Genomic DNA, 16,447 nt, shown 5'->3' on the forward strand with positions numbered 1-16,447 from the left:
AAATAGCATATAGGATCACAATACACATACATATGACAACATTTTACATTTGTGCAAGACGGCGGAGAACACAGCCAATGTAACACAAAGTATTATTCTACATTTCAATAAAGCATGTGTTAATATTTTTTGCCATCACAAAAAGTGTATATCATATAATTACAATATTACAATTGCAATTTTAAACTACGCGAATTTTTAAGACATAAAACGACAATCACATACTTGAAATTATATTCCTAGACATATTTTCTCTAGAAGGTTCTGATATGAATGAGCCAACTTATGTTAATTATTCTATAGGCAAACCTTTGCGATACGAATTTGGTTTGCTTGTAGGGAAAACGAAACTCACTGAATTCAAAAACTTATCTGTTTGATTTTAACAAAATATGTATTCTCTATAGCATAAACGCAATTCTTTATAAAATTCAAGCTCAATTTACGTACAACCTGTAAAAGCATATCTTTAGAACATTTTTGATGTGCATGGAAACCAAACGCGTCAACTCACAAGCAATTATCGGCGCGTACCGATTAGAACGTCGGAAATCACAGACACCTGTGGTGCAGTGACAGATGTGACGAGCTTGTGGACCGTCATGTCACACCTGGTAATTGTTTAGCGGTATTCTTAGATTCAGATTTTATTTACACTCAGACACATGACAATGTGTTACATGAGGTACATTTATAACGACATTCTTTGACATGACAGGATGGACAGATATAATATATAAATTATTACACTTTTATAGTTACAAATAGCAGTGAAATGCTGCAGAAACTTATATTGCAATACACATGATGTATATGTTTCCTTAATTACCAGTAACAACTTATTAATATGATAGAGAGGACACATATAATATACACGTTGTATAAATCTTTCATAGTCCAAGTCAACACTTTATGATAGATACATATATTACAGCAAAATAATACAATCATTTATACACATACGGTTTGTTAAAGCTTCATAATAAAAGAGATTATTTTTTAAGAAAAATGGACAATCCGTTCAGAACTTGTTTGTTACATACTGACAATAGGCCTTTCATTTTCATCTCATTTGGATTTGTACGAAAATAATTTGGAATATATTTATTTTGCAAATTTTTAACTAGCTCATTTTTACAAGAAAACAGATAGTGATATTCATCTCCAATACTTTCTAAACATTGGTTACATATTCTTTCTTCTTTCGGGATTCTTTGCCATCTACCCGTTTCAATAGGGAATTTAAAATTGCATGTACGTATTTTTTTTTTTTTTTTTTTTCTCTTTTTTTTTGCACTCAGAGTACTTGAGAAATGGTTTTCAGTCTGCAAATTTTTGAAATCTTTGACCACATTATTGTTTCAAGTAAGCAAATGTGCATACATACACACACGTATTCATACATACATACATACATACATACATACATACATACATACATACATACATACATACATACATACATACATACATACATTCACACATACATACATACTTACATACATACATACATACATACATACATACATACATACATACATACATACATACATACATACATACATACATACATACATACATGTACATACATACATACATACATACATACATGCATGCATACATACATGCATACATACATACATACATACATACATATATGCATACATGCATACATACATACATTCACACAGACATACATACATTCACACAGACATACATACATACATACATACATACATACATACATACATACATACATACATACAAACATACATACATGTAAATACATACATACATACATACATACATACATACATACATAAGGATAATTTGCTCTCTGGTTTTTCATCCTCAATAATCATCACAGTGCATAAGTTATTGTTTTATTTAATAATGAAAGCAATCACTTAAAGATTACATTTTCTTTTCATGTATGAAAGATTGTCTTATGCATGCCTGTTATATAATAATATAAAGTCCATTGTATAAAACATAACAGGCAATGCAATGCAACAAAAGAAATATAGAAATATTTTATATTATATTTTCATACATTAGAGTTACAATATTAACAGGAATTATTTTCTTCTGTTTCGATTTGCATGTACGTATTTTAGTTATATATAGTCTATTATTTTCTGACAATGCTGTCAAATATTTTTCAAGACCAAATTGAGATTTACATATTGAGTAAAAATCGCCTCTTGAAGAGTTATCTATTTCTGAGAACCACTTTTGGATAAATTGATCTTGGAGTCTCTGTTTCAGTTGATTTTTATAGAACAATTTATTCATACTAAATCTATTTTCAAAAATAAATGAAAAGCCAGATTCATCATATATGTTTTTAACTTTGTTGACCCATTTAAAAGAAAGAGTTCCGGCGTCATGCAGTTTAATTGCTAATTTTAGTAGAATACTACTAAGTTTATTTTCATTACAAAGAAGACTGTTCCAAAAACGAGCCATTCTAAGTTTAATATTCAGTTCTAGTGGGAAACGACCCAGTTCACCATATACCATAAATGATGGAGTACTTGATCTCACTTTTAGCACTCTTTTGCAAAATTTGAGATGGATTTGTTCCAATGCACGCAAGTTTTCAAATCCCCATACTTCGGATCCGTATAACAAGATTGGTTCAATTACAGTGTCAAAAATATGAAGTTGTATATCAATAGGAATAGCATGATTACGAATATTTTTATACAATGCATACAATGACTTTTGTGCTTGTTCAATTAATTTATCCCTTGCTTTTGCAAAATTTCCATTATAATTAACTACTACAAAAAACAAGATATGAAAAACTATCTACAATTTCAAGTGTTGCATCCTTCACACGAAATTCAAGGTTTTGGTTACATTTGCGTTTACTGAAAATCATGACTTTTGTTTTGTCAACATTTACTTTCAGTTTCCAAATTTCACAATATCTCTGGAAAATATCCAGTGCTTTTTGTAGCCCTTCTGGTGTTTCTGCAAAGATAATGGTATCATCATCGTATAGGAGTACAAAAATTTCAACAAAAAGATGCAATTCATTTGAAATTTCATCTGCGATTTTGTGTAACGGATCACTTTTCATAGATTTAAAAATCATTTCTAAATCATTTATAAACATAGAAAATAATATGGGGGAAAGATTTTCCCCTTGTCGTACCCCAATTAAACAAGGGAAATATTCTGATATTTTTCTATTGTATTTAACACAAGACTTGATATTTTGATACATATTTTTTTTATAACTTTAAAGCATTTGCCTTTAATATGACATTTTTGCAATTTCGTCCATAGCCCAGCTCTCCAAATTGTGTCAAACGCTTTCTGAGATCAATAAAAGCACAGTAGATTTTCTTACCACAATTCAGGTATAATGTAATTAACATATTTAAAATAAAAATATTGTCAATTGTTGAATGATTTTTCCGGAATCCAACTTGGCTAATTGAGAGTACATGATTATGCTTAACAAAATTATTTAACCGATTATTTATAATAGATGTAAATAGTTTCCCTAAAGAACTTATAAGGGTAATTGCTCTATAGTTATCGGGATCTTTTGGATTCCCCATATATACGTAATTCTCCGAACACGTTTGTATATTATTTATAGTCCTGTTTTAAGAGAAGACAGGACTTGCGACACACGAATGGAAAGTCAAATCACAAGGATATCAATCACTTCACGATAATTACACAATTACAAAAAAAGTATTAAGTTTTAGTATTAATTATAATTTTTTTCATCATCAAAAAAAGGAAAACGGAGCTAAAATTATGGTTTTAATAAGTACCTATGATATGTACCTTTACGTAAACTATCAATAATATTATAATTATTGCGAAGCACCTTTACATAATTTCACTGACAATGATCGTATATATATCTTTCTCAAGCATTTAATCGTCGGTAATCCATGAGACCATGACATGTTAAAATACGAGGAAAAAAATCTGTCTCCGACACTAGTTTTCATACGAGAGAGATTAAGTATATTATAGATCATGGTGAATCTATCTACATTGTAATACATTACTCTTCTGGCCCCGGATATGACGCGACAGGTGGCGTTACTGGTCAAGATGAAGTACAAAATGTGGATTGGTCAATGTAGCAGTAAATACATAATGCAGTATGCAGTTAAAAAAGAAACAAAGTTAAGATTGGATACAAGCTGAATAAGTGGATGTATCTTTTCAAATGACACACTAATACAATTATATTCCTGATTAAAATGCAGTCTTATTATCACCAAACAGGATTCAAACTGATATAATTTTGTTATCCGTACTGAAACGCATTAGTTCGTTAATTTATTTCACCAGCAGTTATACGTTATAACCACCAGCATTAAAACTATGCCGTTTATCTTTTTCGGCATAGCCGTCTAATTTTGTTTTGGCCCCGGATATAACGCGACAGGTGGCGTTACTGGTCAAGATGAAATATGTGATTGGTCAATGTAGCGGTCAATGCAAAATGCAGATATACAGTTAAAAACGAAACAAAGTTAAAGGAACCTTACGGTAAACCAATATTTATTTTGTATTTTTTATCATATTATTGGGTATATCTTTTAAAAAAATAACCTTCTGAACAATAACCATTCGAATTCGATGATGTATGTACATAAAAAACATCAATTATCAATTATTAAAGGGTTATCACAATTCGCTGATCAACAATCTGAATATGCAAAAATTTTGTGACATATACGATAAACACATGCACACAACAAACTAAAACACATGGAAACAAAAATGGCTTCCAATGTGAATCGACTGCGGTTGAAAACGATAACAGCTTCCGCAATGAAGAGAATAATAGGGAAATGGGTCAAACACAATCCTAGAATTAAACTTGGGAAGCAGTACAATAGACTGTAACAGTTCAAACATGAAAACAGCAGTAATACGGACGCCGCTCGTATTCTGCTTGATTGTTTGATAGTACATGTAGGTCATGACAATCTCGGTAATATTTACACAAACTCGGTAAGATTTCCACAATCTCGGTAATATTTACACAAACTCGGTAATAGTTCCACAAACTCGGTAATATTTATAAAGTCTGTACCAGTACATCGCTACATGTACTGTCACTATACTATATGAACAATGTTTACACTTATTTACACATAAATATGTGTGCCGTAATATATACAGAACGTGTTATTTAACATTTAAACCACTGTATAATATCGTTATCCAACTAAACCAGATGGAATATAGATATCGCCTTGTAAACTATCGTGTGTTTGTGCTGCCACGATTTCAAAGCAGTCACGTAATGATTTAAAAATAATTTCCGCGCTAAATTTAGAGGGGGATTCCCAACTAAATCGAGTGGTCAAGCTGGACATAGGGATTGACTGTGAACATTGGGACAGCACAGAAACATAACTGGAAAGGAACAAAACGCGTACATTCAGTGAAAATTGCAACGTTTTTACCGTGATGTCCCTTTTAAATTGAATACAAGCTGAATAAGTGGATGCATCTATTCAAATGACACATTTGCAGTCTTATTATCACCAAAAATGATTCAAACTGATATAATTTTGTTATCCGTGCTGAAACGGCTCATTTATTAATTCAATGTAGTTCGTTAACTTATTTAACCAGTAGTTTTACATTATAACCACCAGCATTAAAACTATGCCGTTTATCTTTTTTAAAGATATTTCTTGTTTAAGATATTTCTTGTTTACTTTTTGAATGTAATGTCCTTCATGACTAAAAGCGGGTTTTGCATAGAATACAATGCATAAGTTTACTGTACGTGTGTATCTTCTTGTCACACAAACCAGAGTATCCAGAACTGTTGTATTGTTGGTATGTTTATTTGAATATTAATTTGCGAATAAAATGACACAGTATTTTATTTAAAATAAAAGTGTTGATGCCGTGTTCCTTTTTATAGTAATGAGTAAGAAATGGTAAATACACGATGTACATAACGAATAAGTCAAATTAGGTGAGTTCGCGAAATTAAGTACTCGCGAAATATAAGTGATTTACAGTAAACATTTATTGGTGATTGACCGATTATTGGATCGTGTATAACATCTGTATGTCCCTTATATAACACATCAGTCTGTGTTACTCGTGTTACCCAAGCGGTCATTTTCAGAGTCCATTTCACTAAAATTGAATTTTCTTAAAAGCTCAAACATATATCGTTGAATTCCGACTTCTTGCCGGCAATACTAAGTTTCGTCAAAGTCATCAACCTAAAATCTCATGTCCAGATCGTATTCAGACATTGTCTGTGTTGCTACTGTTCACACTGTCCATTTCAGATACTCAGTTAAACCTGTGACGTCATAATAGACTGAAGAGTAACCACCGACAGGTGCAAAACGCGTATCTCGGCATTCGGCCAACCGATTTTGATGCGGTTTGCGACATTCTTCTTTGGTGGTTACGTAAAATAACATATTTGAATATCGTTTTTTCGTTCCGGGTACACTTTAATGTGAAATGTAAAACTTCAGGTTCATGACCAAACTTCCAGTAAATAGTACTTGCTATTAAAATACTAAAAGTAGCTGATTAGCTATGGTTTTACCTGTGTTTCTTTTGAAAATGGAATACTGTTGTGTTCAGAAAGGCCTACCAACTCTTCCTAATAAACCAAACTGGTTGGTTCGTTTACAGCGAGAATAAGTAGAAACTTTAAAAAAATCTATCTCAAAACATGTACATGTAACAGGTACGAAATTATACTTTTCTATGTGTAACCATATGACATTTACAATGGTACTCCTATACTTGAATTCTAAAAATACGTTTTAGATTTTAATTTTCAGTGTTGCAAACTCACCTACCCTATTAAATACAGACCACTTCAGGGGGGGGGGGGGGGGGGGGGGGGGGGTAGGTACAGGACACGGTGTCAATGAATAAAGAATGATGATGATGATGATAACTTGTTTTATTTTTATAATGCCGCTATTTCCAGAAATGGCTCTGAAAGAAAGAAACTATATTTTGCCATTGGATTTGCTAATATTGGGCAATGTATAGGTGATATACACAGATAGTATGTCCTTGGATTGTAAAAGTGCAAGGTAAACCTGGGGTCCATTGCGGGTACAGTATACATGTTCAATGCAATCTTACATAACAACGGTTTTCAGTTTCGTTAAATACCCAATACCTCACCAGCAAAACCTGTTTGGAAGTCAGAATGTTACAATAGGATTTAATTCAATTCTGTATAAATCGTAAACTGATACAGTTCATGGATATAAGATTTGCATACATTAAATTACAATAAATATGTCCAGGGTCAATCATACAAAATCTAATTTTCTGCTAAATAATTTCCTCGTAATATGTTTGCATGATGAACAGATTTTCCTAAATTACACAATTCTTCTGTATTAACAGATGATAGAAATATAACTAATTTGAAGACGGAGGGATTTATTCGATAATAGGGTTTAATATATTTGATTCTCAGCTCACTGTACAAGGGGCATTTAAAAATGCAGTGATATTCATCCTCGATGTCAATAAGATAAACAGGGCCGGTTCTAAGATGCCTAGGTACGTTTCAAATCTAAATTAAACGATATGTTTGCAACGTTAAATGATCTACCACATGCCTGTATAAAACACATTTCGGCGATGACACAAAAAAAAAATATCACATTCTTGTTTGAAATTGTCTAACAATCGTTGTTTTCAAAGTATACCATAGCATTTGGTGTCGATCGTTTAACTCCAAGAATATTTTTTACAAAAATCTAAATGTACTTTCTCAATATCGGGGGCTGTATGGAAACCCCAAACTTCACTACTATACCCCGCCACACTTCCTACGTATGTGTCGAACAGACTTAATAACGTCGGAAAATGTAAAAACATGGGAACACATTTTTTTAATGCAAATAATACTTTCCTGCATTGTGAAGCTAACTGTTTTGCGATAGATTAAAATTACTGTTATAGTTTAACAACAAACCAAGATAGCAAAAGCTATCTACATTTTAAAGTAATGTACCATTAAAATAACATTTTTCATCTTGTGATATTCTGCCGGACTTTCGAAAAACCACAACTTTAGTTTTAGCAACATTGACTGTTAGGGACCACTTTTCTGTATAAACTTTAAGTTTGTCAATCATCGACTGTAAACCACTTAAACTTTCAGGAAACGTTGTATCTTGGTAGCCCTGGGCATATAAGGCCAGGTGTGATTACCGTAGTCAGGTTTCAAGTTTATGTTTCAAGTTTATTTATTCCGAAGGCCTTACGGCCCATAGGTATAGATATTAGGAGGAAATTATTCAGCAGAAAATTAGATTTTGTTTGATTGTCCCTGGAAATATTTATTGTAATTTAATGTATGTAAATCTTATATCCATGAACTGTATCAGTTTATGATTAATAAAGAATTGAATTGAATTGAATACTACATGTTGCAATACATACATATTAAATACCTCATGACAACTTATAAACATCTCCGTATAGCACACATGTACAACATAGACATTAGTACAAGACATTTTAACATAAGTCAAATTGAAGTTTACATGTTGAATCAATCTACCACTTAAATTGTAAGGTTAATAGATATATGTCGTGCAACATCAGAAATAATTTGTATTGTACCGACAGACAAACAGACAGATGGGATTTACAGCGAAACATTTTGCATATACAATGTATACATTTTTAATATAGTAAATATTTCATTTTAGAGAACGGGTAAAAATATTTTCTATTAGCTTAAGTGTGTTTATCTTTTTCTTTTCGATAAATAAATATACTTCCGAGATTATGAAACAATATGAAAGAGCTAAAATTAGACAGTTTATATGGTTTTACATGAATATAAATAGCTGTTTTTATCATGAAAATTATCAATCAACACTATTTGATCATTTGAACAAAAACAAGCCTGGCACGACAAAGATAAACACTAATACAACGATAGTATTGTATCTTTTTCACACAAAAATATTTCAGATAAGCTTTCTATATTCTATAGTTTCTGATCATATATCAATTATAAACTAGGTCATTTTATCCAACTCAAATAATTTATATTAAAATATGTGTTTTTAATGTTTCTGTAATTCCCTTAACAAATATACCACATAAAAACAGAGACCTATATACCAGTATATAGGTCTCTGATAAAAACATGGAAGGGTTCATTTCTTAAGTCTTTCTGGGTACAAGTGTACTGAAGTACCTTTATAGATTTCGTAACGGATTTTCTCTTTACGGTTCGCGTCTTCTGAGATTATTTATTCAGTGGACTAATGGAGATAGATCGAGGGCCAAACACATGTGTAATCAGTCGTGCGTGACATCTGCATGACCAGTCGAGTGTGTGATATACGACCACGACCAGTCGAGCCACCAACAATGCGGGGGTGGAGGTCAACCCCGCACATGATGTATATCGAGCAGGTATAGAGAGAGCTGAGACAGATACTAATCTAACAGTTTTTCAGTATGTATTTATAATTAAATAGACATAAAAGCCGTATTCCAGAGATTTATATGAATCTCTGCGTACGATCGAATGTATAATTTGTTTATATTTTGTTTATAAAATCACAGACTTATGAAAAAAATAGTTTATATAATGTGGGGAAAAACTCAATAATTGATGTTTACAGAATACTTCGCGCTTTGTCTAACATATGTAAGGCCGTGATAATACGGATACCATGAGTATATAGTTATCAATAATTTCGAAATGAATGATGAGTTATACATAAATGGGGGTGGGTGGGAGTTGTTAGGGTATACTACCAGAGACATATATATATGTCTCTGATACTACATATGACCAGAGACATATATACAATATATGTCTCTGATATGACATGGCGACAACATCGCTGACAATGATATTGATATTATTAAAACGTAGAATGTAGACTATGTTGATTAATCTACCAAGTGCTCTGTATACACACGAAACTATTAATGGTGGTTTCAATCATTAGATTGTACGAAACCTATTGGTAGTCAAAATCTGACAGAGGTGTCGAACATTCGTATAAAATGTCGTCACACAGGTTAAATATTGAGATAGGTCGTTATAAGAATACTAAACGATGCCGTGGTATCTGTACGATTAGCGGGGGGGATAGATTAAAGGTAATAAAAAGCCCGATTTCATTATCACGTTTTTTGTGTGGTAATAGGTTAATTATACATCAAAAATCAATATTGTAGAATGGTTCAAGATTCAAATTAGAAAAAGTGGCAAACAATACCAAAATTAAAACCTACTACTGAAAACGCCACCGAAAAAATCGTACGGGTTATCGTTCTTGACCCGGAAGATCCGTGACGTCATATCGGAAAACCGGAAACTAACCGGCGAGTATCATGGTATGTTAAATGTGAATGCATTAAAGATATAGGAAACAAGCTTATAAAGAAATATTATTCTCAAAAGCCTAGTATGTTCAAATTTATTCATTTAATGAGAACAGATAACGTAAAAAGATTTGCCAATTTAGCAAAGTTTATCAGATTAAGTAACAAAAAGCACAATAATTTTACATAAACTGGTGTAGTCGTATTTGATTAATGCAATATCGGAGCCGTAGATAAATTTGATATACATGTCAAAGATAAATGTAATGTGATAATGATACATAAAGGCAATATTAGATAAATGTAATGTGGGAATGATACATAAAGGCAATATCACAACGATAGATGAGTGATATATAAATGTGAGGTGAGAATGATAGATTAGTGACACCAGGATGATAGATAATTGTAATGTCAGAATTTGACGAGAGAATGTTTAAGTTATGGTATAATGATAGAAAAAAACATCATGTGAGAATGATAAATAAATGTGGTGTGAGAATTATTGATAAATGAGACGTGAGACTGATAGATAAATTTGATGAGAGATTGATAAAGAGATGTGAGAATGATAAATTAATGTACATTTGTAATTTGATAATGATAGATGTGATGTGAGAATGATAGATAAATGTGATGTGAGAATGATAGATAAATGTGATGTGAGAATGATAGATAAATGTAATGTGAGAATGGTAGATAAATGTGATGTGAGAATGATAGATAAATGTGATATGAGAATGATAGATAAATGTAATGTGAGAATGATAGATAAAGATAATGTGAGAATGGTAGATAGATGTGATGTGAGAATGATAGATAAATGTTATGTGAGAATGGTAGATAGATGTGATGTGAGAATGATAGATAAATGTTGTGTGAGAATGATAGATAAATGTGATGTGAGAATGATAGATAAATGTTATGTGAGAATGGTAGATAAATGTGATGTGAGAATGATAGATAAATGTGATGTGAGAATGATAGATAAATAGGATGTGAAAATGGTCGATAATGTATTGCGAGAATGGTTGATAATGTATTGTGAGAATGATTGATAATGTATTGTGTGAATGATATTTAAATGTATTATGAGAATGATATTTAAATGTATGGTGAGAATGATAGATAAATGGGATGTGAGAATGATAGACAAATATAATGTGAGAATAATAGATAAATGTGATGTGAGAATGATAGATAAATAGGATGTGAAAATGGTCGATAATGTATTGCGAGAATGGTTGATAATGTATTGTGTGAATGATATTTAAATGTATTATGAGAATGATTTTTAAATGTATGGTGAGAATGATATTTAAATGTATGGTGAGAATGATAGATAAAGGTATTGTGTGAATGATATTTAAATGTATTATGAGAATGATATTTAAATGTATGGTGAGAATGATATTTAAATATAATGTGAGAATGATAGATAAATGTGTTAGTCAAACTACAGTTAACGGTGTAAATAGGGGTACATCCAACATTATCAGCACATTAGATTAATATTGCTTTTATCGATAATGTGAAAGTAATGTCTGAAAAATGTTAAACTGAAGAAGCTTTGAATCATTATGCAGTATGGCTACATACGCATACTTTTGTCTGGCTTGTTAGCTTGATTTGGCGCAAGCCGTGATATCTAAAAATAGTAACACAATGACGAAGGAAGACAATTTGATGCTCTTACGTCCTTAAGGAAAGACAAAAAAAAAAACCTACGTTTCAATGGCGCAGTGATCATAGTGACAAATCGTCTATTAAATGATATGAATACCCGGATCGCAATGTATATACATCTACGTGTACATAGATCGATACGAATTGTACATAATTACGACAGGAAATTCAAATATTTACCTTCGGATCAACAACACATAGTGCATTTGATACATATTTTTTTTATTATTATATGTAACATATATTAACACAAATGACGAAGGAAGACAACCTGACCGGTGTATGGCTCTATAATGTATACGTGCTGGGTCAAAGTAATTTAGGCTAAGAAATGAGAGCAAGTGGGTAATTAACTTAACATAAAGATATTTACTTTTTGACGGTTAAAATTACAATTTAGAATTCGGAAACTCCGAAAGAACACGAACAAGGACGAACTAACACTTAACTATTCGGCGACGTACGCTCGCAGGCATACATGTACAGTTGATGAACATTCTATGTGATAATATCAGGGACTCAGATATAAACATAAGTCCCTGATCATATCTTATATATTAGTACAGCCAACGCCGTATATAACATGACAATAGATATGATGTACATATATATATATACTATATATAGGTCTACGCCCTAAGACATAGTCTGAGCAATAATTATAAAGTCACAATCCAAACTGTCTTATTAACGCTTGGATGCTTTGTCACCACGCAATTTGAAAAAAAAAAATCAGTCTTCTTTACCGGATAAATCAGCACCAACTGAAAAGATCATCTTTCCTCTGTATATGTTTCAACCTAATTATATTAACAAAATAGTTTTTATTACTGATAATGAGACATTTGACTTTTGAATGGCATGACATACTTCACTGACAAGATGAAGATAAACATGTATTGAGAGATACTAAGTCGATACCGAGAAAACCAAAATTATAGATATAAAGACCAAATATGAATATGATAATAGTTACCACGTTATGTTACATCATAGACGTCCCTGGTTACACGTTTTAAAATATTGATAATATATGGATATACAGAGACATATATACATCTGTATATATGTATATATGTCTCTGGGATATATAATCATTCTTATCTAGATTCTAATTGGAAAAAAAAATATTTTGAATATTTTTGATTTTTTTTTTTGCGTTAAAAACACGCCGGGAACTATTTGCACAGTTGCCTGTGTGTCCGTGTACAGGGCCGAAGTCTGTACATATAGGCCTACATACGGCCGTGTAGGTGAGAGATGTACCATCGACCAGTCAGTCTCAGCAACCGGCATCGTAGAATCTCTCCGCGGATTCTCTCCGAGCCTCGTTCCCGAACACTTTCCCTCATTTCCGCACATGACAGATTTGGCAAATGGAAGTGATGTATAGTAGAAGTGGCGGAGAAGATACGATGGTTTTATCAGCTATGCTTGCCACCGTCTCTCCATCTCGTCCTAGCGTTTGTTGTGAATTCCCCAGTTTTCGTTCGGATGTTATGTCGGAGGTTAAATAGGACGAGGCGAGCACGCGACAGGAAATCTATAACACCAACACGAATAGCATCCATGGATGACTCTACCCTTGCGGAAAACAACATGTTACAGTGTGGAACAGATCCGGACGAGCATGGTCATGGACATTTCTTTATCAAGAAAACATTTCACAAACCAACATACTGCCATCACTGTACCGACATGTTGTGGGGACTCATTGGGCAGGGCTTTGTTTGTGAAGGTAGGTGATCTAGTCTCGCCCTATATCCGCCACTCGCTAATTTATGGTGAAAACGAAATGCGCTTATGTGTGTGTGTGTGTGTATTTTGTCCGGCCTTAACGTTTCGCCAGGGGGCCGGGGTGGGGATTAATGGTATGGGTTGTGGGGGTAGGGTGCAATGTGGGGTTGGCTTTAATTAATGCATGCGTACACAGCCCCGAGATGACGACAGGCGCTCTCCACATCGATCACGGCTACGGACACCCCATGTTAGCTGCGGCACTGAATGGCTGCTAGTATCGATCGACTCAATGCCGGGAAGTAGTCTTCCAACCACATAACGGGCACACATCTACTGTCATACTGGTCGTACACATCTACTGTCATACTGGTCCTACACATCTACTGTCATACCTACACATCTACTGTCATACCTACACATCTACTGTCATACTGGTCGTACACATCTACTGTCATACCTACACATCTACTGTCATACTGGTCGTACACATCTACTGTCATACCTACACATCTACTGTCATACCTACACATCTACTGTCATACTGGTCGTACACATCTACTGTCATACTGGTCGTACACATCTACTGTCATACTGGTCGTACACATCTACTGTCATACCTACACATCTACTGTCATACCTACACATCTACTGTCATACCTACACATCTACTGTCATACCTACACATCTACTGTCATACCTACACATCTACTGTCATACCTACACATCTACTGTCATACTGGTCGTACACATCTACTGTCATACTGGTCGTACACATCTACTGTCATACCTACACATCTACTGTCATACCTACACATCTACTGTCATACTGGTCGTACACATCTACTGTCATACCTACACATCTACTGTCATACCTACACATCTACTGTCATACTGGTCCTACACATCTACTGTCATACCTACACATCTACTGTCATACCTACACATCTACTGTCATACCTACACATCTACTGTCATACTGGTCCTACACATCTACTGTCATACCTACACATCTACTGTCATACTGGTCGTACACATCTACTGTCATACCTACACATCTACTGTCATACCTACACATCTACTGTCATACCTACACATCTACTGTCATACCTACACATCTACTGTCATACCTACACATCTACTGTCATACCTACACATCTACTGTCATACCTACACATCTACTGTCATACTGGTCGTACACATCTACTGTCATACTGGTCGTACACATCTACTGTCATACTGGTCGTACACATCTACTGTCATACTGGTCCTACACATCTACTGTCATACTGGTCCTACACATCTACTGTCATACCTACACATCTACTGTCATACTGGTCCTACACATCTACTGTCAATATGGTCCTACAAAATCCCCGTCATACCCAAACAAACACTGTATACTGGGCCTACACATCTACTGTTTTAAATTTGGGCCCCCCCATCTACGTCCAAATGGTCCCCACACATCTACGGTCCTACCCCCTTTTCACATCTACTGTCATAAAATTGGGCTAAACATCACTGTCTAATGGGCCTAAACATCTACTGTTTTACTGGTCGGACACATTACTGGTCCCATACTGGTTCCCCACACATCTACTGTATACCCCCTTTTTTCTACCCCCCATCTATTCTACTGGTTTTCCCACACATCTACTGTCATACTGGTCCTACACATCTAATGTCATACCTACACATCTTTTGTCAACCCCAAAAATATACTGGCCATAAATGGTCCTACACATTACTGTTATCCTTTCACATCTACTGTCATACCTACACCTCTACTGCATAACCTTCCTAACACCCACTGTCAAACCACAAATTACTTTTAACTGGTCCTCCCCATCTACTGTCATACCTACACATCTACTGTCATACCTACACATCTACTGTCATACTGGTCGTACACATCTACTGTCATACCTACACATCTACTGTCATACCCACACATCTACTGTCATACTGGTCGTACACATCTACTGTTATACCTACACATCTACTGTCATACCTACACATCTACTGTCATACCTACACATCTACTGTCATACCTACACATCTACTGTCATACCTACACATCTACTGTCATACCTACACATCTACTGTCATACTGGTCCTACACATCTACTGTCATACTGGTCCTACACATCTACTGTTATACCTACACATCTACTGTCATACCTACACATCTACTGTCATACCCACACATCTACTGTCATACTGGTCGTACACATCTACTGTCATACTGGTCGTACACATCTACTGTCATACCCACACATCTACTGTCATACCCACACATCTACTGTCATACCCACACATCTACTGTTTAAAAAAAACCCCCCTCTATTTTCTACCTACCCATGGGCATAAAAAATTTAGGGAAAAATTAAGGGGATAACTGGGGGAAACAAAGGTCCCAAGGAACAACTGGGGGGAAAAAAAAAAATTTAAGCAAGGGGGGTAAAATCCAAGGGGACATTAAATGGGCGGAAAAAATCCCAAAAAAAAGGGTAATACCTAAAAAATTACTGAACTGGGGGGGGTAAATCTATGCAACCTTAAAAAACCCCAATTTACTGGGGGGGCAAATGGGGTGTAACAAAAATTTTAAAAAATTTTCAAAATAAAAAAAATGGTAATGGGGCATGGCCTTTCAAAAAAC

The 16,447-nt window shown here is 33.9% G+C and overlaps 1 protein-coding gene across 4 annotated transcripts in view; it reads left to right on the forward strand.

Annotated features, from left to right (window-relative positions):
* The first annotated feature begins 13,413 nt into the window (after positions 1–13,413).
* The window catches only part of LOC117316071 (diacylglycerol kinase theta-like), a 69,573-nt gene continuing 66,539 nt past the window's right edge, over positions 13,414–16,447 (forward strand). For all 4 annotated transcript variants that reach the window (XR_004529815.1, XM_033870554.1, XM_033870556.1 and 1 more), the window contains exon 1: positions 13,414–13,783. Coding sequence is in view for 3 of the 4 variants with exons in the window: in XM_033870554.1 (XP_033726445.1) it covers positions 13,540–13,783 (244 nt within the window). In the remaining variant the exon portion in view is untranslated. The remainder of the gene's footprint in view (positions 13,784–16,447) is intronic.

Source organism: Pecten maximus, chromosome 18, assembly GCF_902652985.1.
Source record: "Pecten maximus chromosome 18, xPecMax1.1, whole genome shotgun sequence".
In the NCBI taxonomy this organism is placed as follows: Eukaryota; Metazoa; Mollusca; class Bivalvia; order Pectinida; family Pectinidae; genus Pecten; species Pecten maximus.